Source organism: Puma concolor, chromosome B3 (genome assembly GCF_028749965.1).
Source record: "Puma concolor isolate L17-30 chromosome B3, mPumCon1.1.hap2, whole genome shotgun sequence".
In the NCBI taxonomy this organism is placed as follows: Eukaryota; Metazoa; Chordata; class Mammalia; order Carnivora; family Felidae; genus Puma; species Puma concolor.
The window spans coordinates 77,632,054-77,658,515 of NC_141672.1; the positions used below are offsets into that span (position 1 = coordinate 77,632,054).

General features: G+C 41.4%; 1 protein-coding gene and 1 pseudogene across 1 annotated transcript; both read left to right on the forward strand.

Moving 5' to 3' along the window:
- Positions 1–2,123: 2,123 nt before the first annotated feature.
- LOC112855662 (short transmembrane mitochondrial protein 1 pseudogene) lies at positions 2,124–2,579 on the forward strand (annotated as a pseudogene).
- Positions 2,580–4,376: 1,797 nt separating this feature from the next.
- Positions 4,377–25,642, forward strand: TTC5 (tetratricopeptide repeat domain 5). The gene is made up of 10 exons (XM_025920031.2): positions 4,377–4,462; positions 8,758–8,890; positions 10,081–10,292; positions 10,676–10,826; positions 12,588–12,679; positions 15,694–15,750; positions 16,679–16,825; positions 17,677–17,891; positions 21,370–21,514; positions 24,258–25,642. The coding sequence occupies exons 1-10, from the start codon at positions 4,412–4,414 to the stop codon at positions 24,375–24,377; spliced, it is 1,323 nt and encodes a 440-aa protein (XP_025775816.1). The 5' UTR covers positions 4,377–4,411; the 3' UTR covers positions 24,378–25,642.
- The last annotated feature ends 820 nt before the right edge of the window (positions 25,643–26,462 follow it).

Sequence of the window (26,462 nt, forward strand, 5' to 3'; positions counted from 1 at the left end):
CTGTGTTAACAGCTCAGAACCTGGAGCTCGCTTCAGATTCTGTGTCTCCCTCTCTCTCTGCCCCTCCCCTACTCGCGCTCTGTCTCTGTCTGTCCCCAAAATAAATAAACATTAAAATGTGGAGCTAAGGGGTGCCCTGGGTGGCTCAGTTGGTTAAACATCCGACTTCATTTGGCTCAGGTCACGATCTCACAGTTCATGGGTCGGAGCCCCGCGTGGGGCTTTGTGCTGACAGCTCAGCTTGGAGCCTCTTTCGGATTCTGTGTCTTCCTCTCTCTCTGTCCTTACTGTGCTCATGCTCTGTCTCTCAAAAATAAATAAACAATAAAAAAAAATTTTGAAAAATGTGGAGCCAGGAAAGAAATTTGAATGACACTTTCAGTTACCTTACATCCTATTAGGGGCGTGACTTGAAAGCATACTGATTGCAGAGGCAGGACATCTGGGTTCCAATTAATGTTTTTTTCCTATTGGTTGTGAGTTTGAATTTAAACTTTCTGGGAATTTGCTTCTACATCTGTAAAATGAAGGACTGAATTAAATTATCTTGTAATCCTTCTTTACCTCTTGAATTTTATTATTTATTTTTATTGGTTTGGGAGGAAATACAATGGGATTACCCTAAATGTCAAATCCCATTGTTATTTGGGTAATAAAGTCATACTGAAAGCATTTGAAGAGGTTTTATATTTAGTTGTAGAAAGGCAAGTAAATACTAAATACCCTTGCTTTATATAATTGGATAGAAAGGAAGTAATGTTTTCTTCGTTAGTAGTATAGAATATAACTTCACTTAAAAAATTTTTTTTTCTGTATTCCAAAGTTAAAATGGTGTCTGAGAAAAAGGTTAAAATCTTTTAAAACCCCTCTCCCCATTTCATAGCTGTTAACACAGATTTCATAGGTTATGTTGCAAAGTATTTTTCTTCCTTAAGCAGTTTTAAATTTTGCTGGAAAATGGTTTGGGGAAATAATTTTATGTATATTCATGATTTCTGCCTTGGACCTTTGCTTCTTTTGTTAGGTTCACAGGATCAGTTTTTTTCTTTTTTTTTCTTCCCCAGACCCCACAGGATCAGTTTGAAATACAAATAAACTATAATTAAAAAGTAAAGAGAGCCTTTATTAGGACTATTATATGCCACTTTTAAAAAAGTTTCTTATTGAAGAGTTTAATATATTCACATGGCACAAGGGTACAAAAAAGGCATAGAGTGAAATCCCTTTCACCCCTGTCCCCCAGTCACCTCACTTTTCTGAAAGCAACTGTTGTCAGTGTCTTGTGTCTCTCTCTGAGATAGGCTATGTAGAAGCAACTAATATTTTATTTAAAAATTAAATTTATTTCTGGGGTGCCTGGGTGGTTCGGTCAATTAAGCATCTGACCCTTGATTTTGGCTCAGGTCACGATCTCGTGGTTCATCAGTTCGGGCTCCATGTTGGGCTCTGCGCTGATAGGTTGGGATTCTCTCTCCCTCTCTTGCTGCCCCTCCCCTCCCTCAAAAATAAACATTAAAAAAAAAAACTTAAAACAATTGGTTTTGAATAGGTAGTACATGTACATAATAAATTCAAAAGTGTACACAGCAAAAGAATTTTGTTTGCCCACTGACAACTCTTGGTCCCCATTTCCCTTTACAGAGACAGTGTCATTGTTTCTTATATATTGTTTCTTATATATTCTAGATGTAGAATATTGTTTCTTATATATTCTAGATGTAGTCAATATATTGGCATTAAGAGTGTGTCAATATACTGTCAGTGTATTAGTTATGGCTTTCATGATACCATCCTGAGTGTTTGGAAAATATTCAACCAATTTCCTTCAAAATTTTAAACTTACAACACAGGCATACACTGTCTTAACCTGTCCTTTTTTGGCAGGGGGAGGTGGTAATACAATCTTGGTATAAGTACAAAGATACGGAACAGAGGTTGCTGGGTGGCTCAGTTGGTTGAATGGCATACATCAGCTAAGGTCATGGTTTTGTGGTTTGTGAGTTGGAGCCCCACATCATCTGTTGCTGTCAGCCTGTCAGCGCAGAGCCTGCTTCAGATCCTCTGTCCCCACTCTCTGCTCTTTCCCTGCTGGTGCTCTCCCCCCTACCCCCCAAAATAAAAAGATACAGAACAAAAATATACATGCAATTAAGTTGAGACTAGTATGTTTCCAGGATTTGGGAAAGAAACAAGTTTTTGAACTCAAAGTGATTTATAGAGCCTCTCTTGAGCTACAGGTATTGGGTTAAGTTGGTTTGCCGTGGTGCCCTTCCTTGAAAACCAACTCTTAGCCACCCTTTGCACCCTCCTCCCCCTCCTTGCAGACCCCATGCTCCAGATCCTGCTTGGATTTACTTTTGGCAACGTGTTTGGAATGTATCTGGCTCAGAATTATGACATATCAAACCTGGCTAAAAAACTTGAAGAAATTTAAAAAGGACTTGGATACCAAGAAGAAACCCTCTAGTTCACGAAGTAGACTCCAGCCCTGCCTCCTGGATATACTGATTTCTGCTGTTCTTGAGGGCCTCCTTACCATCTGAACCAAAAACTTTTGTTTAAAATTCCTGCCTCATCGATTTTCCTCTCTGCTAGATCCTGTGTTGCCTTACAGCACAAAAGGGCCCACAGGTTAAGAAGTACCCTTTTCTGGGGCACCTGGGTGGCTCAGTCTGTTAAGCACCGGACTTCGACTCAGGTCTTGATCTCTTGGTCTGTGGGTTTGAGCCCTGCGTTGGGTTCTGTGTTGACAGCTCGGAGCCTGGAGCTCGGTTTGGATTCTGTGTCTCCCTCCGTCTCTGACCCTCCCCCACTCACGCTCTGTCTCTCTCTGCCTCAAAAGTAAATAAACGTTAACGTTTATTTACTTTTGAGGCAGAGAGAGCGTTAGTGGGAGAGGAGCAGAGAGAGAGGGAGACACAGTATGTCAGCAGAGTCCCTGTGCAGGGCTCAAACTCAGGAGAGGTGAGATCATGCCCTAAGCTGAAGTCGGACCCTTAACCTACTAAGCCACCCAGGTGCAGGGCTCAAATTCAGGAGAGGTGAGATCATGCCCTAAAAGCTAATAAATAAATAAACAAATAAATAAATAAATAAACGAAGTACCCTTTTCCAACATCATCACCTCTGCCATTCCTCCTTGCAGCCACTTGGGATGGCCTAAGACTGGACTTATGGTACTAGATTAGTAAATGTGACCTTGGGGCGCCTGGGTGGCGCAGTCGGTTAAGTGTCCGACTTCAGCCAGGTCACGATCTCGCGGTCTGTGAGTTTGAGCCCCGCGTCAGGCTCTGGGCCGATGGCTCGGAGCCTGTTTCCGATTCTGTGTCTCCCTCTCTTTCTGCCCCTCCCCCATTCATGCTCTGTCTCTCTCTGTCCCAAAAATAAATAAACGTTGAAAAAAAAAATAAAAAAAAAAATAAATGTGACCTTTAGTAATTTTTTCTTTATTCTTTGGGATTTCTACTAGCTTTTTTTTTTTTTTGAAGAAAATTGATGACTTTTGTATAGCTGATCTGTTATAAAGCTGACTTCACAGCTTAGCAATTATAGTGGGTGTTTAAACATTTGGTACTAAATTATGGCTTTTCAAAGTAATTAAAATTAATGTCCAGAAGCCAGTTACTCCTAAATTATCCAATTGTTGTCAGGCAGCTGCATGGTTGCTAATTTAACCTGTAAGTCAGTTTGCTGCCCATTAACTGAAAAACTATGTTCTGAGAGCTCTGTCAGAACTATCGAGTTTAAAAATATGTAAAATAGGGGCACCTGGGTGGCTCAGGGCATGATCTTGGGGTTTGTGAGTTCCAGCCCCGCATGGGGCCCTGTGCTCACAGCTCAGAGCCTGGAGCCTGCTTCAGATTCTGTCTGTCTCTCTGCCCCTCCCCCACCTCTCTCTCAAAGATAAATAAACATAAAAAAATTAAAAATAATGGCCTCTGTCCTCCATAGAATTCAGTCTCGTATGCATGTTTTTCCTTAATGATGTCTTTGATTTGGCTCCTTTTGCTCAAAAGAATCATATTTACTTTAAGGCATTACACGTGCATTTGATATTACATGATAGATAAGTGACACGTTATCTATAAAGGAAATTTTATGCCTTTTCACATTGAGAAATGTGTTTACATTATAACTTTATAGTGATTCTCATAAGAAAACTGGAGAATTTTTGTGTTTTTCCCTGAAATCGTAAATTACCATTGTGATTTGTCAAATGTATAATTTGTCCATTTTTTTTAAAATTAAAAATAATGTTTGGATACATGTAAAACCCAAACCAACCAGCTCCTCTACTCAGGTGCAGGTAAGCCTCCAGTGCCCTAGATGTCGCTCTGGCTCCACGATGGGGGTGGGCCTGAGTCTCTGTGGTTACAAAGTTGGGGGCGGAGAAGCCGAGACTGGCTGGGAAATGATGGCTGATGAAGACGAGGAAGTCAAGCAGATCTTGCAGAAATTGCAGGTGGGAGTCATAGGTTAAAATCTATATGTGCTTTTGTTACTCGGGAAGAAGGGGGGAGTCCAGTCTATATATTACCAGCGAATTACTTGGCGCATGCAGGACGCTGCATGTGTTAGTGAGGTTACTATAACAACTCCTGAGGGTTCGCCCGCTGGCGGAGAGGGGAGCCTCCCCTGTTACGGAAGGGGCGCAGCGGGGTGTTGGGACCTTCTGCTGCTGACCTGCCTGCACTCAACTTCACTCCTGTTTGGAAGAGGATTTGTTGCTCCTAAGTTTATTCTTGCGCTTCTAAATTTATTCTTCAACGTTCTTACGGAGTTTTGTTTTGTTTTGTTTTGTTTTTCCGATTCACCCATAACAGATAGTATACACATGTATGTAGCAGATCTGCAGGAGCTATTATCATGTAATGTTTTCATTCCCACAAAGGCCATTTCTTTACTACTTCTCTGCTTTGAAATTGGCAACAAGCACAGTAATAGCTTGCACCCCTTGTATCCTGGTTACTCCTCTCAGGACTGCACGGTTTTGATTCTTTTGCACACTTGCTGTTCCAGTTTGGGGTCTGATGCAGAGGGCCCATACTCCACCCAGTTCACAGTTGACTGCAGTTGTGAGGAGGGCTAGTCTTTTGTACTTGGTAGGTATGAGCTAACTGGTTACTTCTTTACCTTATTTCCATGACCCAATATTTTCCTTAAAACTCAGAAACTCAGTTCTTTGTGTTCTAAGACAGCCTGAAATTTAAACATTAGACCTGTGACAGGCTTATACCCTGACTAAAGGCTTGTAATGCAAAAAAGTTTAAACATTGGTGACATTTATTTGTTTCTTGAGCCTATTAAAATAACATTTTTTAGAGTGTGAGCTTTATTTTACTTCCAGTTGACTTGGATTAATTTATTTTCATTTCCTGTCGTGACTCGCTGAAATCAGAGATTATCAATACTGGCTCCATATTAGAGACGTTGTATATATGTATTTGGATACGTCTAGAAAAAAGTCTGAAGAGGTATACTAAACAGTAGTTATCCCTGAGGTTGTTCGGAGTGATTATGAGGAATTTCTTACTTTGTATTTTTTACATGTACATACTTGAATTTTAGCACCTTACATATATTGATTTTTCCACGAGACAAAAAGTTATTAAAAGTTCACTGCAGTGGGGCAGCTGAGTGGCTTAGTTGGTTTAGCGACCGACTCTTGATTTTGGCTCAGGTCATGATCTCACAGTTGGTGAGATCGAGCCCCGCGTTGAGCTCTGGGCTGACAGCACAGATCCTGCTTGGGATTCTCTCTGTCTCCCTCTCTCTGCCCCTCCCCTGCTTGCATGTGCTCTCTGTCTCTCAAAATGAATAAATAAACATTAAAAAAGTGTTTACTGCAGCAAAACAAAACAACAAAACTAAACAATTTCATGCATATTTGCTTTCACAGCTAGAATGAGACAATGAGACCCTCTCTAATCAAAATTCCTAATTGGCAGCCATGCTGATTGCAGGACAAAAGGAATTGTATTGTAAGTTTTGCTGAGAACTGTCTTTTCCTGGGCTCATTTGTCGTAGATGGACTAAGCATGTATGCTGGGAGTACCTTGGGGTAGGTGGGCAGGAGTGGTGCAGGAATGGAATGGGGGGGAATGGAGTAGAGGAGAGGAAAAAGATAGTGATGTTACTATTTATGGGAATGGTGGTACATTTTGATTTCTGCCTAAAAAGGGAAAAAGGAATGTAACAAAAGGATATTTTTCAAAGTGTGTTTTATAGACCATTTTCATTTCAGCCATCTAAAGTGCTTGTTAATAGGTGATTTGAGTTCTGTGAAAACTTCTAAAACCAGAATCTGTGGGCTGTGTCCTGAAAATAGTGCACACAATAAAATTTGAAAAATATTGCTACTACAGAGGATACTGTCCATTCTCTTTGCTCTGGGTGGGGTTTTAAATTAAGTACAGCACATAACCTGTTGGTTAGAGACAGGGATGATTCATTAAACCATTAAGTCAACATTTTTTTTAAAAGTGTTTATTTTTGAGAGAGAGCACAAGTGGGAGAGGGGCAGACAGAAGGGGACAGAGGATTCGAAGCACGCTCTGTGCTGACAGCAGAGAATCCAATATGGGGCTCGAACTCATGAACCATGAGATCATGACCTGAGCCAAAATCAGACACTTAACCAGCTGAGCCACCCAGGCGCACCTCAGTCAACATTTTTTTTTTTTTATTTAAAAAAAATTTTTTTTTTCAACGTTTATTTATTTTTGGTACAGAGAGAGACAGAGCATGAACGGGGGAGGGGCAGAGAGAGAGGGAGACACAGAATCGGAAACAGGCTCCAGGCTCTGAGCCGTCAGCCCAGAGCCTGACGCGGGGCTCGAACTCACGGACCGCGAGATCGTGACCTGGCTGAAGTCGGACGCTTAACCGACTGCGCCACCCAGGCGCCCCTCAGTCAACATTTTTAATGAGGGCCTATCATGTCCCAAATCCTGTTGTAGTGCTTATGTATAGTTCTGAACATGGGAGACAGGAGATTAAGACCCTCCCATCATGGAGCTTACATTCTAAATTTTTTTTTTTTTTTTTTAACATTTATTTATTTTTGGGACAGAGAGAGACAGAGCATGAACGGGGGAGGGGCAGAGAGAGAGGGAGACACAGAACCGGAAACAGGCTCCAGGCTCCGAGCCATCAGCCCAGAGCCCGACGCGGGGCTCGAACTCACGGACCGCGAGATCGTGACCTGGCTGAAGTCGGACGCTTAACCGACTACGCCACCCAGGCGCCCCAGGAGCTTACATTCTAGTGGTGGAGACAGACATAGACCGCTAATGTATAGGCCACATAATTTCAAGTGATAAGTACAATGGAGAAAAATAAGAGTGTGATTTAACAGTGGGCAAAAGTGGAAGTGGTTACTTTAGTTTGGGGAGTCATGGAAAGCCTCTCTGAGAAGTTGATATTGAACTGAGATCTAAATGATGATGAAGAATGAGTCACGCAGAGATATGGTGGAAGAATGTCCAGGCAGGGGGAACAACATGTATAAGGCTCCCATCGTGGGACTGAGCTTGCTGAATCTGAAGAACTCCATGAAAGCCAATGTGGCTTGAGTATTGTAGAGGGGAGAGTGAGAAGTGAAGTTTGTAGCAGGGTGAGTAGTGTGAGGTCAGATCGTACAGTCTTCTCAGCTGTGGTTAGGAGTTCGATTTTATTCTACAGTGGAAAACTGAGAGTTTGTGAAATGATGTATATATTTGTAAGGTCATTCCGACTATAATGAGGAGAATAGGAGAGAATAGAAACAAGATGACCAGGTAAGAAACTATTGCAATAGTCCAGGCAAGTAATGGTGCTGATTTAGTCCAGGATATTACTAGTGGGATGGAGATAGGTAGATGGATTTAGTTGTGGAGGTAGTTAAGATGTGACAGATGTGTTGTGAGTTGTGTTATATATTTCTGCTGCTGTTCATTTTCAGGAAAGAACAGGTAATGGAAAAGCTTTGGTGTCCCAGGAAGACTCAGAGACAGAGGTATTTAAAATAGGAAAGGGAACATTTACTTGGGAAGAATACAAGAGAGCCAGAAGGTGACTTGACAAAAACAAAACAGAACAAAACAAACAAACAAAAATAGGAGTATTTGAAGAAACAAAATCCTGGAAAAACACCAAGGTTCTCAAACTTAAATCGGTCTGTTTGTTGTGGAAAACAGTGGCTCTCACATGTTTATCATATTCACAAAGGTCATATATTTTCAGATACCAGCATAGGAAAAATCAGAGAGTAGGTTATTTTTGTCAGGAAGTCCAGTTTTCAGGGGAAATTTCAAAGTTTTATATATTCTGGAGGGCAGTCACATATTGGATTATCTTATTAACTTTTTGTTTTATCTCAAGTTTCAAAGTGTTTCCCTCCTCTTGACTATGGTATATGAAGTGCTTAGCCATACTGAAAGCCCTGCTGGGGCTGGGACAGAGACAGCTGTCATCATGGTGCACAGACTGGCACGGAATTTCACCAGAGTGGTCCTGGGACAGTGGCTACTTTTCTTCATGACCTGTGCATTTTGGTAGACCTGTCCGCCTGCCTCTTGTGTCATTCCTAGTGAGATAGAGAATCAGTAATTCTAGGCCCCAACTGGTATGGCCAGCCAGTCTCAAATTTCCTTGTCTGCCGTTCGCTCCTCTTTTCCACAGAAATCTTGAGTAAAAGGTGAAAGATTTACACGATCTGAAGAGAAACCAGAGTATGATGTTCTCTCCTCTTAATGGTACCCTTTTTACACTTCTTAGGAACTGGTGGATCAGCTCTATTCGTTTCGAGAGTGCTATTTCGAGACACATGGTGTGGAGGATGCTGGAAGGAAGCAACAGGATGTGCGGGAAGAGATGGAGAAGACCCTGCAGCAGATGGAGGAAGTAGTGGGTACGAGTCGCAAAAGAGCATGGAGCCCCCTGCGGGAGGCTAACTAACGTGCTGCAGAGTTTTGCTCTCTCTTTCTAAACTCTGCTATATTGTTTGTGGCCATTGCAGGATGGTACAACAGAATATTTCTTCTTTTTTAAAAAAATTTTTTTTTCAAAAAAAATTTTTTTTTTTGAGAGAAAGAGCAAGTGAGCAAGCAGGTGAGGGGCAGAGAGAGGGGGAGACACAGAATCTGAAGCAGGCTCCAGGCTCTGAGCTGTCAGCACAGAGCCCAAGGCGGGGCTCAAACCCATGAACTATGAGATCATGACTTGAGCCGAAGTCGGATGCCTAACCGACTGAGCCACCCAGGCGCCCCAACAGAATATTTCTTCTAAGGGCCACTGTGTAGGATGGCAGCCTACCGGTCCTCTAGACAATGTTTTCCAAAGTTTGATTATAGCGAATGCCATAAAATAAAAGAACATATTTTTTTCTGAGACTGTTCTTCTTAATTGACCTTTCTGCTTCTAATTTTTTTTACTTCCAAATTTTTTATATAATGATCATGCCATTATCTTTCTAAATATTTCTTCCTGCATTTAGTCTTACCCTTTTGTTTGCCTCTTTGCTCAAGTGTATTCAAAGATTCCTGCTGCTGACTGGTTAAAGTCTCAACACCTTAATTTGGTATGAATTAAAATGGTATTCAAGTCTCTATTGTCTGACCATTTCTGTTTGTTTTCTTCTACTCTTCTCTCTGCCTACTTACTTACAGAGGAACTTTCTGTTTCTTTTGGGTTGGACTATCAATTCTTCCTTGAACATGCCACAGGGGTTTCTGCCTCTCTGTCTTGGTTTACATAGTTTTCTCCTTTTCACTTTTTAAAGCTTATTCATTGGGATATGCCATATGCCCCTTTTCATTGTTGTTTTAATTTTCCACGAATATGCTTTGTTCTCTCTCTCTACCAGAGGGGCAATAAGCCCCTCCAGGGTAGGGATAATGCTTTCTTTGTTACCCCATAACCTAACACAGTACTCTGCATATGGTAGGCTTTCAATAAGTGGTTTGTTCATACAGATTTTCTTCAACTGTTTCATTCCTAGGGCTGACCTGAGGTTATTTCTTGAGAGAAAGTGTCCTGGTCTTATCTGTAAGATTGCCTCAGTTTTTCCAATTGCCTTTATCTTTTTCCCCTTCCACCTAGGTTCTGCCCAGGGCAAGGCCCAGGTTCTGATGCTGACTGGGAAGGCACTGAATGTGACTCCTGACTATAGCCCTAAGGCTGAGGAACTTCTGTCCAAGGCTGTGAAGCTGGAGCCCAAGCTGGTGGAAGCCTGGAACCAGCTGGGTGAGGTGTACTGGAAAAAAGGGGATATTGCGTCTGCCCACACCTGCTTCTCTGGAGCCCTCACCCATGTGAGCCGTCTATTATACTCTTGGAAAACACAGATGGGAAAGATGAGATTGTTTTGGTTCTATGAATTTCCCTAGGATATGAATACCAGAATAGAACTATACTGGAACTAGGAGAATGAAATCAGAGGGGAGGGAGAGTCGGAGCAGACCTGGATGAGGAAAATAGGGCCAAGGGACTGAGAAAGGAAGAAGATGATGGGATCAGGTTCAGGGATAGATGAGAGGTGAAGAAAGATTAACAACCAAGTTGATCCTTGTAGATAGAGGTCTAAGATATAGACGCAGTAAGAATTAAGATGAAAAATTAGATTTAGAAGATTAAGATGCATAAGAAAGGGGAAATAGAATCAGGAAGGGTGAGTATATGTCTTCTCCATTTGCAGTGCAAGAACAAAGTCTCCCTTCAAAACCTGTCCATGGTGCTTCGCCAGCTGCGGACTGACACTGGAGATGAACATTCTCGTCATGTAATGGACAGTGTCCGACAGGCTAAGTTGGCCGTGCAGATGGATGTCCATGATGGCCGTTCCTGGTGTGAGTGCTCTCAAAAGAAAAAGGTCTCCAATTTTCTAGAGCAGTGGTTCTCAGTATGGCTGCACTCCACAATCATCTGGAGCCCAACTGTTGAGTCTGGTTCTAAGTGTCTTTGTTTTGAAGAAGCCGGAAAGGTATTTTGATGAGCCACTATTCTAGGAACTCTTGGATCGTTTCATCCAAGAGAGGACGCTTATTTGCACATAAGCAAGGCAGGACTTTTGTGCAGTCTGTTCAAGTTTCTCCTTTGGGTCTATGTTTGCCTCTTTATCTCAGTGGAATTTGGGGTATACTAAATATAGTGTTATCACTGGATTTTGTCAGATGTGGGACCTTTCAAATAGACCCTTGAGGGTGACCAGAATAAGTTATATCTTGAACCTGGGCTCTGAGATGATTCATCACTATGCATCTCAGTTTTTTCTCTGCTTAGGAGGGGCAGGATGGCTGGGGTGGGCTGGAAGTGGGTGTTTCGCCTCTCCTAGGTACAAGGATAGAGCCAGGTGGATATTTTCCTTCCTCAGATCAGTTAGGCTCTGGTTAGATAGTTTCTGCCGAGGGCAGACCTTGTTAAGAACAGGGATCTCTGGCGTAGTTCAGAACAGGTCTTTCTCCCCTTCCCCTTGCTGGAAGTATGAGGGGATTTTTCTCTGATACTTGCTGGGGGAATCTGGCTGGTTGAAGCTTCTGGAGGTAAATCTCACAGTATTGTGGGGGCCTCCTTATGACCTGGACCTGTCATAGACTCTTAAGTCTGAAATTCTTTTTTGTCTGGCGAGAAAATGGGACGCAGGATGAAAAGTGAGAGATGGCTAATGTCTGGGAAAAGACAATAGCCCAGTATAAGGGTCTTTGCCCCGTTTTTATTAGGATCAGAAGGCTTACAAACATGGTGATGGACGTGCACAAAGAGACAGTCTGTGTGTGAACATTAACTCATGGACGTGAGGGAAAGGGGGTCTTGAAGATATTCGGGGTTAGGGGTTTGGGTTAATATAAAACAAAATCCTGGCACCGAATGGAAGGTTGTATACAGCAGACGGGAGGCAGCACCTCTGTTTATCTTAGGTAGCCTAGGGGATGAGACAGATAGAGCAAGTAACCTCAGGGTTAACAAGGCACCTTTTTCTTTTGCTAATCACCTCCGCTCTGGGCAGCTTCACCCACAGGCAGGCAGCAGTCGATAGCTGTAGTTACCTGTTTATCTAACTTGATCCTTCCCTCCTGTGAAAGCAGCTTTCTGCTGTAGTACTAAATTGGGGGGCCCTTCTGCCCTGAATATCTAATCTTGGTTATTTCATATACCTGTGTTCTGTATTGGGGCCTTCTTCCCGCCCTCTCTATACTTATTTATCTAATCTTGTTTACCGAAACTTGGGTGTGAACATCCTATGGCTTTGTAATTCTTTACGCCTTGTTAACCCATTGGTGTAAGCCCGGGGAATCTCTAAGTTTATTGCCCCACAGGGACCCCTGGAGTTTCTTGCTCCCAGACTTGTCCACGCTGAACCTCCAGCACTTTGTCATTTACAGTTCAGGTGTGCCTACCTCAGCACCGGGTCCTGCAGCTCGTGAGTGTCTGCCCTGGTCACTCCCTGTGTTCGCCTGACTCTCTCCAGTTTTAGGGGCAGTGGTTTGCCCTGTGTTGTTCCCTGTCTTCTGGATCCAAGAAGAGTTGAGGGTTTTTCAGTCTGTCAGGATGGAGTGGTAACTTCCAAGCCCCTTACACAAGGAGCCGGAAACCCTTTGTTTCTCTTTCAGATATTCTGGGGAATGCATATCTTTCTCTTTACTTCAATACTGGCCAGAACCCTAAGATCTCCCAGCAAGCCCTCAGTGCCTATGCCCAAGCAGTAAGTATTTATGGTCACCCCGGCCAGATGAATAGAGGTAGGAACAGCAGTTTCCATGTGGCTCTTTAGCAAGCAGCATGGGCGGTCATTAGTGGCGTTCAGTGTGTGTGGTTTTGCAAAGCTGTGTATGCAGGGGTGACTTATTTCTTCTTAATTTTTTTTTTAAATTTGTTTTTATTTATTTTGAGAGAGAGATAGAGAGCAAACGGGGGAGGGGCAGAGAGAGAGGGAGAGTGAGAGAATCCCAAGCAAAGCTCCATGCTATCAGCACAGAGCCCCACAATGTGGGGCTCAAACTCACGAACCAGAAGATCATGACCTGAGCCAAAATCAAGAGTCAGACACTCAACTGACTGAGCCACCCAGGCACCCCTATATCTTCTTATAACTTGAGTATTAGCAACAGCCTGCAAGGGTGCCTCACTGCTAGACAGCTCTTTGAACTATCCAGGTTTCCTGTAGGCATGTATAACCAATCTCAGAGCCCATCCCAACATGTTAATCTTTCGTAGTGGGGAAAAAGTCTATATTAAAATAATGCTTATTGGGGTGCCTGGGGGGCCCAGTTGGTTAAACATCCAACTTTGACTCAGGTCATTATCTCCCCACTTGTGGGTTTGAGCCCTGTGTCGGGCTCTGTACCTAACGACAGCTCAGAGCCTGGAGCCTGCTTCAGATTCTGTGTCTCCCTCTCTCTGCACCTCCTCCACTCACACTCTTTCTCTCTCAAAAATAAACATTAAAAAAATTTAAAATAAGGCTTATTAATATTTGTGTACATTTTTAAAGAAAAATGAAAGCACTAATACTTAAGTATAAATTAAGTGCTCTCCCTAGATTAACCATGAGATACTGTGGCTCTGGATTTCCCACAGGCTACAATAGAAAACAGCATATACCCCATTCTGCAGTCATTTCCTTGGGATTAATCCACTGGAGCTCCTGCTTTGCTTAGGCTTTCAGGCTGTTTTTATATCAATAGCCACTTACATGGGGGTTTCCCTCAGGTGTGAGAGCCTGGCCACTTATTATTAGATGCTTCACATTGGCCTTCTGAGCACTTTTGATTTAGGCCTCCTATACACTTTTCTTTTTTTTGCTTTCTTGCTTCTCTTGACATAGACCTTTGCTTTTTAATTTACCATTACTTATTTTGTTCTCTGTGGCAGAATAAAGAATGCACCTACCTTATATTCATGTTTGTAGTTTATGGACTGGCCTTTTTTCAATCAGGGAGCTTTAAGGCAGAGGAATTATATTTTAGTCTGATTTCTTACTTTGGTGAGTGTTTATATTTTAAAAAATAATAGTGTAGTTTTAAAAAATTTTATATTTGGCTTCTGCTAAATTGTTGCTTTTAACTTAATGTTGTTACCCAACCATAGACCTATTTGAGGCAACCATTTAAACAATTAAAAATTTTCTTTTAATGTTTATTTATTTTTGAGAGAGACAGAGAGACAGGGTGCGAGTGGGAGAGGGACAGAGAGAGAGGGAGACACAGAATCTGAAACAGGCTCCAGGCTCCGAGCTGTCAGCACAGAGCCCATGTGGGGCTTAAACTCACGAACTGCAAGATCATGACCTGAGCTGAAGTCAGACACTTAACCAACTGAGCCACCCAGGCACACCCAACCATTTAAACAATTTTAATTCATGTGTTTGTACTTTTGTAATGTGCTAGGCAATGAACATAATTAGAAAAATACAACGAATATAGCCAGGAACATAGCAGTTTCTTCACAGCACATCTGTCTGCACTTGCATGTGGTTTCTGGCCATCAACGTATGTATGTATGTATGTATGTATGTATGTATTCATCATTCATTCTTTTTTTTTATCATTTTTTTCTTTTAATTTCTTTAAATTCAAGTTAGTTAACATACAGTGTAGTATTGGTTTCAGGAATAGAGCCCAATGATTCTTCACTTACATATAACACCCAGTGCTCATCCCAACAAGTGCCCTCCTTAATGCCCATCACCCATTTAGCCCATCCCTATACTCACCTCCCTTACAGCAACCCTAAGTTTGTTCTCTGTATTTAAAGGTCTCTTATGGTTTGCCTCCCTCTCTATTTCTATCTTGTTTTTGGTTCCCTTCCCCTATGTTCATCTGTTTTGTTTCTTAAATTCCACATATGAGTGAAATCATATGAGATCTTTCTTTGACTTATTTCACTTAGCATAATACACTCTAGTTCTATCCACATTGTTGCAAATGGCAAGATTTCATTCTTTTTGATCACTGAGTATAGTATCCCATTATGTATATATACACCACATCTTCTTAATCATTTGGACATTTGGGCTCTTTCCATAATTTCTGGCCATCTATTTAAATTAGAGAATCAGAATTTGACTTTCTTTTTTTTTCTTAATAATTTTTTAAAAAATGTTTATTTTTGAAAGAGAGAGAGAGTGAGTGAGTGTGTGAGCAGGGGAGGGGCAAAGAGAGGGGTCAGAAGATCCAAAACCAGCTCTGTGGTGACAGCAGATAGCCCAGTGCAGGGGCTCGAACCCATGAATTGTGAGATTAAGACCTGAGCTGAAGTTGGACGCCCAACCGACTGAGCTACCCAGGCGCCCCCAGAATTTGACTTTCAATGGATGCTTTAAGGGGGCTTGAATGTAGAAACATGATTCTGCCAGTATTTGGAGCTGGGCTTGTGGGCAGAGGAAATGCTTTAAATAAGTGAAATTTCTTTTCTAGGCTTTCCTCATTTATACCATTATCTCACTATTAAAAATTTTTTTTATCAGAATGCTTTTACACATTTATTTTATCTGTATACTATTGCATGGATAAATTATAATCATATTTTAATATTTCATGTACACATAAAAACCATTACATCATTGAGGTGTCAGGGACTGAGTAATATACCACTCAAGCAGTTACTCTGTAAAAAGGTGGGTGTAGGTAACATTTTGACAAGGAAGAGGTCTAGGGCATGTTGACCATCCTTAAGAGTGAGATAGGATCCACTGATTGTCTTTCTCTCTCACTGTAGGAGAAAGTTGACAGGATGGCTTGCAGCAATCCTGATCTTCATCTGAACAGGGCAACGGTAAGACGAGTGGGGTAGTGATCACCTGAGTCAAAACAGTGACATCTGGGTCTTAGCCTGGGAGGATAACTGGATATTCACAGGGACAGGGTTGAGTACAAACTTTGAGAAGAGAGGCAAATTGTTTCCAGGAAGAGCTGGCTCAGTTTGACTTCAGTGTCTGATGGAGTGTCTGGTGGGAAAGGAGAAGGGTCCGAGGCTGTGGGAGGGATACATAGAGGATGGGAGGACAGTTTAGAAGACTTTTCTGAAATGTTCATTATAAGTATACAAATAGAATGACCCACTATCTGCAGCTTAGCTGTTTTAGAATTTGGAAGTTTGCTTCTTTGAAGGGATGCCATCTTTGGGGTTCGTGATCACCTTAGCCAGGATAAAGGACGGAAAGCATTGCTGTTTATTCAGATTGTTCATTGTAGAGCAGGAGAACAACTGGCAGAAGGGAAACAGTTTCTTTCTTTCTTTCTTTCTTTCTTTCTTTCTTTCTTTCTTTCTTTCTTTTTCTTTCTTTCTTTCTTTCTTTCTTTCTTTCTTTCTTTCTTTCTTTCTGTCTTTCCCTTTCTTTCTTTCTTTCTTTCTTTCTTTCTTTCTTTCTTTCTTTCTTTCTTTCTTTCTTTTTCTTTCATGCTTATTTATTTTTGAGAGAGAGAGAGTGAGAGCCAGGGAGGGGCAGAGAGTGAGAGAGGGAGACAGAGGATCCAAAGCAGGCTCTGCACTGACAGCAGAGAGCCCGATGTGGGGCTCAAACCCATGAACTGTGAGATCATGACCTGAGCCAAATTTGGATGCTTAATCAACTGAGCCACCCAGGCGCCCCAGAAACAGTTTATTTCCGTAGATTGCTAGTGCATTGTGCCATTACTCCCCTTGGTGTAGTTTGTGTTAAATATACATATAATTGGGAGGTTTTTGGTTACTTCTTGTGCAGTTACATAAATACGAAGAGAATTATGGGGAGGCCCTGGAGGGCTTCTCTCGGGCTGCAGCACTGGACCCTGCATGGCCAGAGCCCCGGCAACGAGAGCAACAACTTCTGGAATTCCTGAATAGATTAACCAGTCTCCTTGAGAGCAAGGTAAAGTTGTCAGAAGGCCAAATCGTACTTTCATCCTCCTGACCTTGTGGATCAAATAAAATAAGAAAAGACTAGGCTTCAGTAGTGGTGACCCTACCTGTAGAAGTGGGTAGGTGGGAGTAGGAATAGGTTTGCAAAGAGAGCAGACTAGCTTCCAGCTTCTTATCTCTTTTTCCTTTTTTGTAAATTAAAAAAAAATTTTTTTAAGTTTCTAAAAAAATATTTTTTTAAGTATTTATTTTTGAGGGAGAGAGACAGAGACAGAGTGTGAACAGGGGAGAGGCGGAGAGAGAGAGGGAGACACAGAATCCGAAGCAGGTTCCAGGCTTTGAGCTGTCAGCGCAGCTGACTTGGGGCTTGAACCCACAAACCTGTGGGATCCTGACCTGAGCCGAAGTGGATGCTTAACTGACTGAGCCACCCAGGTGCCCCATCCTTTTTTTTTTTTTATTTAAGCCCAAGTTAGTTAACATATAGTGTAATAATGATTTTAGGAATAGGATTTAGTGCTTCATCACTTACATATAACAACCAGTGCTCATCCTAACAAGTGCCCTCCTTGATGCCCATCAACTACTTAGCCCATCACCCACCTCCCCGCCATCAACCTTCAGTTTGTTCTCTGTATTTAAGAGTCTCTTATGGTTTGTCTCCCTCTCTGTTTTTCTTATTCTTGGTTCCCTTCCCCTATGTTCATCTGTTTTGTTTCTTAAAATCCATATATCAGTGAAATCATATGGTCTTTCTCTGATGGACTAATTCTGCTTAGCGTAATATACTCTAGTTCCATCTATGTTGTTGCAAATGGCAAGATTTCATTCTTTTCGATTTTTTTTTTTTTTTTTTTGCAGGGAAAGGTGAAGACCAAAAAGTTGCAGAGCATGCTGGGAAGCTTGCGCCCGGCCCATCTAGGCCCTTGTGGTGATGGGCGCTACCAGTCAGCCTCCGGGCAGAAGTTGACCCTGGAGCTCAAGCCCCTGAGTGCACTACAACCCGGTGTGAACAGTGGTGCTGTGGTCCTAGGAAAGGTGGTATTCAGCCTCACCACAGAGGAGAAAGTCCCCTTGTGAGTTTGTTTTCCCTTTCCTCTTTTTCATTCTTTTGAATTGGTCTCACTTGGCCTTTCTTTGACATTTGAGGACATTGTTTGTGGTCACAGATTAGTGAGTTCTGCTTCCCTCTGTGACTGTCTCATGAGTGTTGAGGTGATATCTAACAGTCTCTCTGTAGATTCTGTCATCACCCATTTTTTTCTCTGAGCTTGGTGCTCTGTGGATTCCTACATCCATAGCTGAAATTGAACTGCTGTGTTTTTTAGAAGACAGAAGGAAACCTTGAAATTCTCCTGCTTCTTTGTGTTTTCATGATCATAGAAGTTAAAGGAGGAAAAATTTTCAGTCCTGTTTGGACTTAGGTATGACTAGGCAGTTCCGAAAGGTTAGCTTTGAGTTAGACTTTAAGGCCTGATGGGGATATTGTCTCAGATATTATTTAACAAATATTTATTGAGCATCTGGTATATGTGTGGTAGGGAGTGAAATGTAAAGGATCCAAGTGAAGGTGCTTACAGTCTAGTAGAGGATATGAGTTAAGAACATTCACCTAGAAAAAAAATGTTCTTAAAGGTTTAATTTTTTTAAGTTCTCTCTGCACTACAGCACAGGGCTCGAACTCACAACCCTAAGATCATGAGTTGCATGCTCTACTGACTGAGCCAGCCAGGCACCCCTTACTTAGAAGATTTTTAAGCCTTGAAAAATTAGGGTTTAGTCTGTGCCATCAGTCCTTGGTCCTTCACTCACTTCCTAATCCCTTGTTGACTGGTTTCCTTTTTCTGTTTTCTACTGGATTTGTTTTTTCTAGCCGCACCAGTGTCTGGTCCATTGGCTTCCACTATGTGTTTCCACAACACTGTCTTATCTCTCACTGTTTATTCCCTTTCATATCCCTTCTGCTTCATCCAAATCGAAACACTTCCCATAATATGCCCGAGCTTTCTCCATGGTGTTTTCTAGAGACATATGGGTTGAAGAGCAAGAAGGTGGTTGAGAAAAGTTTTGTTAACTAGAGCAGACCCTAGAGCTAAGAGGAATGAGAAGGAAATTCAGACAAAGGTGGACTTTAGGGGGCCTTGAGAACAAATATTTTGTCACTCCTTGGTTTCTCTTTTTCTTAACTTCTAAATGTTAAGTTCCAGGAGGACTCTCTTTTCTCTCTTTACCAGGATGGCAAGTAGGTGCTAACTTTTATCACTTGGCAGCAGCTGCCCAAGTTACTGTATAGAAGGATTCTGAGGCTTTGATTGGATCCACCAAGAGAATGTTGGGCTTGATTGCAGGTTGGCTATGAATTCAGGTGTGTCAAGTGATGGCGTGTGTCCCAGTTCTTCACCATCTCATTATAGATCATCTCTTTTGGTGATGTCATATAAGCCCAAGGCTTTGGCTGCCTTCACCATGCTCACAGGTGGATCTCCAGCCCAGGCCTCATTTCCAAGTTTTGGATTCCTATATCCAACTGCCTCTGGGCTCCAATCAGAAATCTCTAACTCAGTAGGTTCAAAATTACTCACTTCCTCTTTCTCTCTAAACTGTTTCTCCTCCCTGCATTCTTTGTCAATCGGTGGTACCACGTCTACTCAGTCTCTTAAGACTTCTAGAAGTTGTTCTAGAATTCTCCATTCTCCTGCATTGTGGTGCTCACCACGTCCATACATTTGTTTTGGGTTTTTTGGTCCCTACCTTTCTATCTCTACTGACTTAATATAGCTCCTTATTGCTTCTCCAGACACATCTTCTGACTCCTTGTTTTCCTCTAGTGTTCCACAGTGCAGAGAAATATTTCCCAGATGCAAAACCGACCGTCGCCATTTCTTATCTAAAATCCCTTACTGCTGCTGTGGTACTTTTAGGATGAAGTTTGAACTCCTTAGATTGGCTTAGCATGCAAAAACCCTTCATAATTTACTCCTTGTCTGTCACTTTCCCACTTGTGCCTTTTGTTACTATCATGGGATTATTTTGTGGGTTTCAGAACAGCTATTTTTATGCCTCTGTGCCTTTACACACTGTTCCTGTGTCTGTCTGGGTAATCCTTTTACTGCTTCTTGGTATAGATAACATTTTCCCCCCAACATTTATTATAAAAATTTTCAAACACAGCAAAATTGAAAGAATTTTACAGTGAGTATCTGTGTACCCAACCACCTGTATTCTTCTACTATGTTACTATACTTGGTGTATCACATGTCTATCTATCTGCTTATTTATCCATTGATCCATCTTATTTTGGTACATTTCAGAGTAAATTGTAGAGATCTATATACTTTCCTCTGAATACTCCAGCGTATAGTCATTAACTAGAGTTTGGTGGGTTTTTTTTGTTTTTTTTTTTTTTTTTTTACAGTTTTTTTCTTTTTATGTAAAAATTTACGTAGAATGAAGTATACAAATCTTAGTGTACATTTGCTGAGTTTTGACTAACACGTACAGCTGTGTAACCCAAACACCTGTCAAGATAGAGAACAGTAATTACCAGCACCTCGGAAAGTTTTCTCATGTTCCCTCCCAGTCAGTCCCTGTTCTCATTCCCTCAGAGGTTCTTTATTTCTACTGAGGAGTAGTTTTCCTTTTTTAACCCAGATAATTTTTCATCCTTTACAATTCAGTTTGAGGGTCTCCTCCTCAAGGAAATCTTCCCTGCCTACTAGTTTTGAACATTTCTCCTCTGGGTCTGGGTTCCCACTGTCCAATCTTTGGCCTCACTGAACTCATCACAAGGGAAAAACTATTCTGGCACCTGTCACATTTGTCCTGTAAGTGATGGTTTAACTGTCTGACTCCTGCTTGACTGTAAACTCACTCATAGCTGGATCAGTGTCTTTTTTTTTTTTTTTTTTTTCAACGTTTATTCATTTCTGGGACAGACAGAGACAGAGCATGAACGGGGCAGGGGCAGAGAGAGAGGGAGACACAGAATCGGAAACAGGTTCCAGGCTCTGAGCCATCAGCCCAGAGCCCGACGCGGGGCTCGAACCCACGGACAGCGAGATCGTGACCTGGCTGAAGTCGGACGCTTAACCGACTGCGCCACCCAGGCGCCCCCAGTGTCTTATTGCTAAGCACAAAGCTTGACGCATAAGAGGCATTCAGGGAAAGTTTGTGGGACTGAATTAAACTGACAGTGATGGTGGTTAGAGAGTTGGAAGGTTGTGATGGTTAAATTGATAGACCAGGAATAATGTCACAGCTGCAACATTTTGAGCTGGTTCATTATTATTTGTTGAATGGTCTCAGTGTGCAGATGTCTCAAGTTCTTGGTCAAGTGACAGACTGATGAGTCCTGTGCATATGCTTTAAAGATATTACATATGTAAGACAAATGAGGACTCAGATGGTAGATGATGGTACCTGTCTTAAGTTTTCTAAGTAACTAACTGAGAAAGCATTTGTTAATTTTGCTGGTATTCTAAAACCACTGTTTTTGCTCTTCTTTCCTGCCTGCTTTCCTCCCCACCCTTCCCTTAACCTGTCTTAACCTGGCAGTACATTTGGCCTGGTAGATTCAGATGGACCTTGCTGTGCAGTGATGGTGTATAATATGGTACAGAGTTGGGGAGTGCTCATTGGGGACTCCGTAGCCATTCCTGAGCCCAGTCTTCGGCTTCACCGAATTCAGCACAAAGGAAAAGTGAGTGATGGCCAGGATTTTTTCCCAGCTTATAGGCTCTGAAAGTGGGACCAAGTTTATCTCTTTTAATAAATACGTAACGTAATGCATATATATATATGTGTGTGTGGTGTGTGTGTGTGTGTATGTGATATACACACATATTTCCATATATGATGTATATACTTTTTTTACTAAAAAGGGAACCTATTGGTAAACAAGAATTTAAAAAATGGAGTGGACAGAGAAAAATACTGTATGATAACACTTATATATGGAATCTAAAAAAGCTGAACTCATGAAAACAATAGAATAGTGGTTACCAGTGGCTGGGGTTGTGGTGGGCAAATTGGGGTGATGTTGTTTAAGGGTACAGACTTGGAACTAGTAGGTAAATAAATCCTGGAGAGCTAATGCACAGCACAGTGATTGCAGACAACAGTATGGTGTTGTATACTTCAAAGTTGCTAAGAGAACAAATCTTAATTGCTCCCACAACAAAAAAGCAGTGGTAACTGTATGACATGATGGGTGTTACCTAACACCATGGTGGTCATCATATTCCAATATATAAATGTATTAAATAAACATGTTTACACCTTAAACTTATACATGTTAGATGTCAATTATTTCTATAAAAAATTTTTTTAAAAAGGGACTGAAATATTATCACTCAGATATTAGTTTCTTATATATACCTACAGTCTTTTTTCATAAATATGTATATATACATATATACATTTATAAACATATTTACAATTATATATTTATATATTTATTTATATATATTATTTATAGTATATACATATATGTATGCATATATATATACATCCATATGTATATTTTTAATGAGTGGAATATTATATGCAATGTTTGTGAACATTTCCTGCAGTTTAACATATTCTAACAGTGTTGTTTTGAATTGACACACAAAGGTGGTGATGAAGATGATGATGACAGTTAACATTTCCTGAACACCTTAACTGACTGCTAGGTGCTGGGTTTAGAGGTTTATTGCCTTTACTGGCTCATGTAATAAACACAGAAATCTTCTAAGAGTAGCAGTTTCACCACTTTTTCACCATTTAGATCAGGGGTTGGCAAACTGGCCTATTGATCAAATCTGGCTCCCTGACTGTTTTGTATAGTCTGTGATATAAGGATAGTTTCTATATTTTTATTTATCTGGTTTTTTTTATGTTTATTTATTTTTGAGAGAGCGAGAGACAGAGCACAAGCAGGGCAGGGGCAGAGAGAGAGGGAGACAGAATCTGAAGCAGGCTCCAGGTTCTGAGCTGTCAGCACAGAGCCCGATATGGGTCTTGAACTCACGAACTGCAAGATCATGACCTGAGCCAAAGTCAGATGCTTAACTAACTGACACACCCAGGCTCCCCAGTTTCTATATTTTTAAATGAAAAAATTGAAAGAAGAATAATAACTGGTGATACATGAAAATTATAGGGAATTCAAATTTCAGTGTCCAAAAAGTTAATTTGTTTGGGAACAGAGCCACACTTATTTGTTTACTCTTGTCTGTGGTTGCTTTTTGCACTATGGGGTCAGGGTTGAATACTTCTTCTGTGACAGAGACCGTATGACCCACAAAGCCTAAATTAATTATTATTTGGCCTTCTACAGAAAAAATTTACTTCTCTCAGATCTAGATTATTTTTAATTTTTCCCAATTATAAAGGCACTGTAGTAAAAAAATTTTCTATCTGCCTGTATCCATGATTATTTACTTAAGTGAATTTCTAAGGTAGAATTCTGGTTCCAGAAGGTATGCAGAATTCTAAGACTTTTGATTCATATTGTCAAGTTATTTTTTGGAATGTGGGACTAGTTAATACCAACAGCAGATGTAATTGCTTCTTTGTAGTTTTCTTTTCAAGTCTGGGCAGAAACCTTTGAAAAATTAAATGCTGATTTTACATGAAGAAATACAGCATTGGTATTGTTTTGCTTTGGTTTCTTGATTATTGGTGAGGTTGGATATTTTATCAAGTTTATTGGCTGTTTATATTCCTTTTATAAATTGGCATTTTTTTGTCATTGCCCATATTCCTCTTAGGATATTTAAAAAATTGACTTATGAGAACTGTTTAATTCACATCTTCACTTTGACTTAAAAGCGCCTCCTTCTCAACTCCGAGTGGGACAATGGTTTTTGGATGAAGATGTTTTAACAACATGTTTTATGGTCTAAAGTACATTTGAACTGGTAAAGTGGGCTGTCTTTTCTGTTATTATTGGAATGTCTAAACAACACATTCTGTTTCTTCCCCCTGATAGGGAGGAAGAAGGGAGAATTAACTTGAATTTATCTTTGGCAAGTTAATTTAGGGCCTTACAAACACTGGGACTAAGAGTTTCTCAGGCTTCTCGCTGGTGGCTGTGTGCGTCTGGTTTTCATTGTCAAAAGACACTGGGACGGGCAGATTCTGTGAAGGCTGGTGGCACCCTCTAGTTAGGCAGCAGTGGCACCTGTCATTTTTCAGAGATTTGCCCCATTCTTGTGGTGAAACTACTGGCATCTTACCTACCCCAGACTGTCCTTCTGAAGATTGAAAACTTGGGGAAAATTATATCCCCTTTGTTAGGGGATATATAAAAATAAACTCAGCTTTATTTATTTGACGTGAGACGAAGGGAAGGAGCATATACACTGAAGGGATAGGAAGAGGGAGAAAGTCACAGATGTGTTTCCCTGTGCTTCCACCTTAGGATCTGTAATGAACCTCTGTCTGTCTGTCTTTTCTAGGACTATTCCTTTTGCAGTATTCGTGTGGAGACACCCCTCCTGCTGGTGGTGAACGGGAAGCCCCAGGGCTCCAGCAGTCAGGCCGCTGCAACAGTGGCATCACGGCCACAGTGCGAATGACCGTCCTTGACTTGCATGCTGAAGCAGGAGTGGAGGCGAGAGGATAAGCTCAAGACCGTCAGCAGCTGGGCCAGCTCCACCCAGTGACTCAGCCAGGAAGGGGGGATGTTGTAGATGATGACTTTCCCTTCCCCTGTCCTGTAGGACACTTTGTGTCTTGTCTTTCTCTCCTGTTCACATGTTCAGGTTCTCTGTGGCCACACACTTCCCTGGTGTAATCTCTCCTGCCTCTTTCATCGCTCTTCTGTGTTTTAGGCAAAGAGCATGGAATTGGTAGAAGTGTTGGCATCTTGCCGTGGGACAGAGTCCCCACGGTTTTCGTTCTTGCCTCCTTCCTGAGCCTCGTGTATATATCATTGCAGTATTTATTGCTAAGGGAGGGGGCTTGATTTTTTAATGGCTTGTTTTTTTTGCAACTTTTATTTTATTTTTAAACATTAGGTCCTTCCCCTTCTTTGGGGCTGGAACAGAATTAAATTTGTTTGGAGAAAAAATACTGTATAGTTTGGCTTCATTCTCTTCAAGCTTAGATTTTGGTTTTAGGATCACTTCAATCCATTATTGTAATCCCCCCCCCCCCCCACCTTTTTTTTCTTTACACTAAATAGTTTATTTCTCTTCCAATTAAAAGATTTCTGGCAACAGGTATCCCAAGGCAGGAATGGCAACTCCACAAAAAGTCACTGGGAAGCAGCTTCCAACCATTTTCCCATTCTGTCATCCTTGGGGGTGGCCCTCGTGGTCCAAGATGGCAGCAATATTATTCGAATAGTGTTATTAGGCTGAAAGACCAGAGAGTGCCAGATACTCAGTTTCTTTAGATTCTAGTGATACATTTTGTAATAGTTTCTCTTAATACCCTTGAGGAAAAATGGGAAAATGTGAAGGAGGATTAATAGCCAACTGATGGCTGTAACCAGAGAGTACATTAATGGATACAGATAAATTTGGAAGACTTCTGGTGATCTGGCTCAGGTCTTTGTACTTGTCCGGTCCTTTTGAACTTTATCAGTGACTTGAATATCATTGGTGGCTCATTCATTCTATGAAGAATCTAAAGCATAGAGGAATCCTCAGAGAATGGGTAATAAAATCAGCATCTATCTATCTAAGAATGTTATAAGGGCTGAATCTAAGATAAAAGTTTGAAGTCCATTCTTTTGGTCTGAAGAGGCCAACTTTCCAGGTGTATCTTTAGCATTATGTATGAAAAATTATCGAGAATTTTTTTAAAGTATATTTTTGTTTTGAGAGAGCGCATGTCTGTGCGTGTACGAGTAGTGGTGGGGGTGGGCTGAGGGGGAGTCGGGGAGGGGCAGAGAGAGAGAGAGACGGAGGGAGAATCCCAAGCAGGTTTTGTGCTGTCAGCATGAAACCCAACATGGGTCTCAAACCCATGAACTGTGAGATTATGACCTCAGCCAAAATCAAGAGCCGAACACCTAGTGGACTGAACCACCCAGCTGCTCCAAAATTGCTGAGAATTTTAGTAGATAAAGTTAGTATGAGTAATCAATATGATACGGTTGCAAAAACACTGTTTTGGCTGTACCAATGAATCTGTAGCAGCCAGGGAGAAGAGGTCTTGATACAGTGTCTGTAAGACCACATGTGGAGCTTTGTGTTCAGTTCTGGGTGTTGATTTTGAGACCTATAGTCATGGAAGAGCAATCAGGAACTTGAAAGGGTGTAAAATATCTTGAGAAGTGGTTGAGGGCAACTGGGGAGAAAGTGGGGCTGGTGCAATGTGTGTGCATTAGAGTCAGTAGACAGATGAGACCAGGTAACTATTTTCCTTTTACTCAAGTCCTGAGTATGGTTTGACATACTTTGTGTAGGGCCAGGCAGTAGAAAAATGGCCAGTAGGTGGTAGAGTGAAGCAGAAAAGATTCTATGATGAAATACATGGACAAGTGAATATGCAAAACATGTATGTACAGTTTAAAGAGTGATTAGAATATCTGAAAATGTCCACTGGCTTCAAAACTAGAACGTTAATTTGTATCTTAGAAACCCTTGTGTTCTCTCTATGATCTCATTTGTTTTCACAGTTATATAATCTCACCGATTACACCATAATGTAGT

Bases quoted from the DNA above. Each gene is read 5' to 3' on its own strand.
- TTC5 (XM_025920031.2), top strand. From the start codon at position 4,412: ATGATGGCTGATGAAGACGAGGAAGTCAAGCAGATCTTGCAGAAATTG. The intron at 4,463-8,757 runs GTGGGAGTCATA...TACACTTCTTAG, and splicing joins AGATCTTGCAGAAATTGCAG to GAACTGGTGGATCAGCTCTA. The intron at 10,827-12,587 runs GTGAGTGCTCTC...TTTCTCTTTCAG, and splicing joins CCATGATGGCCGTTCCTGGT to ATATTCTGGGGAATGCATAT.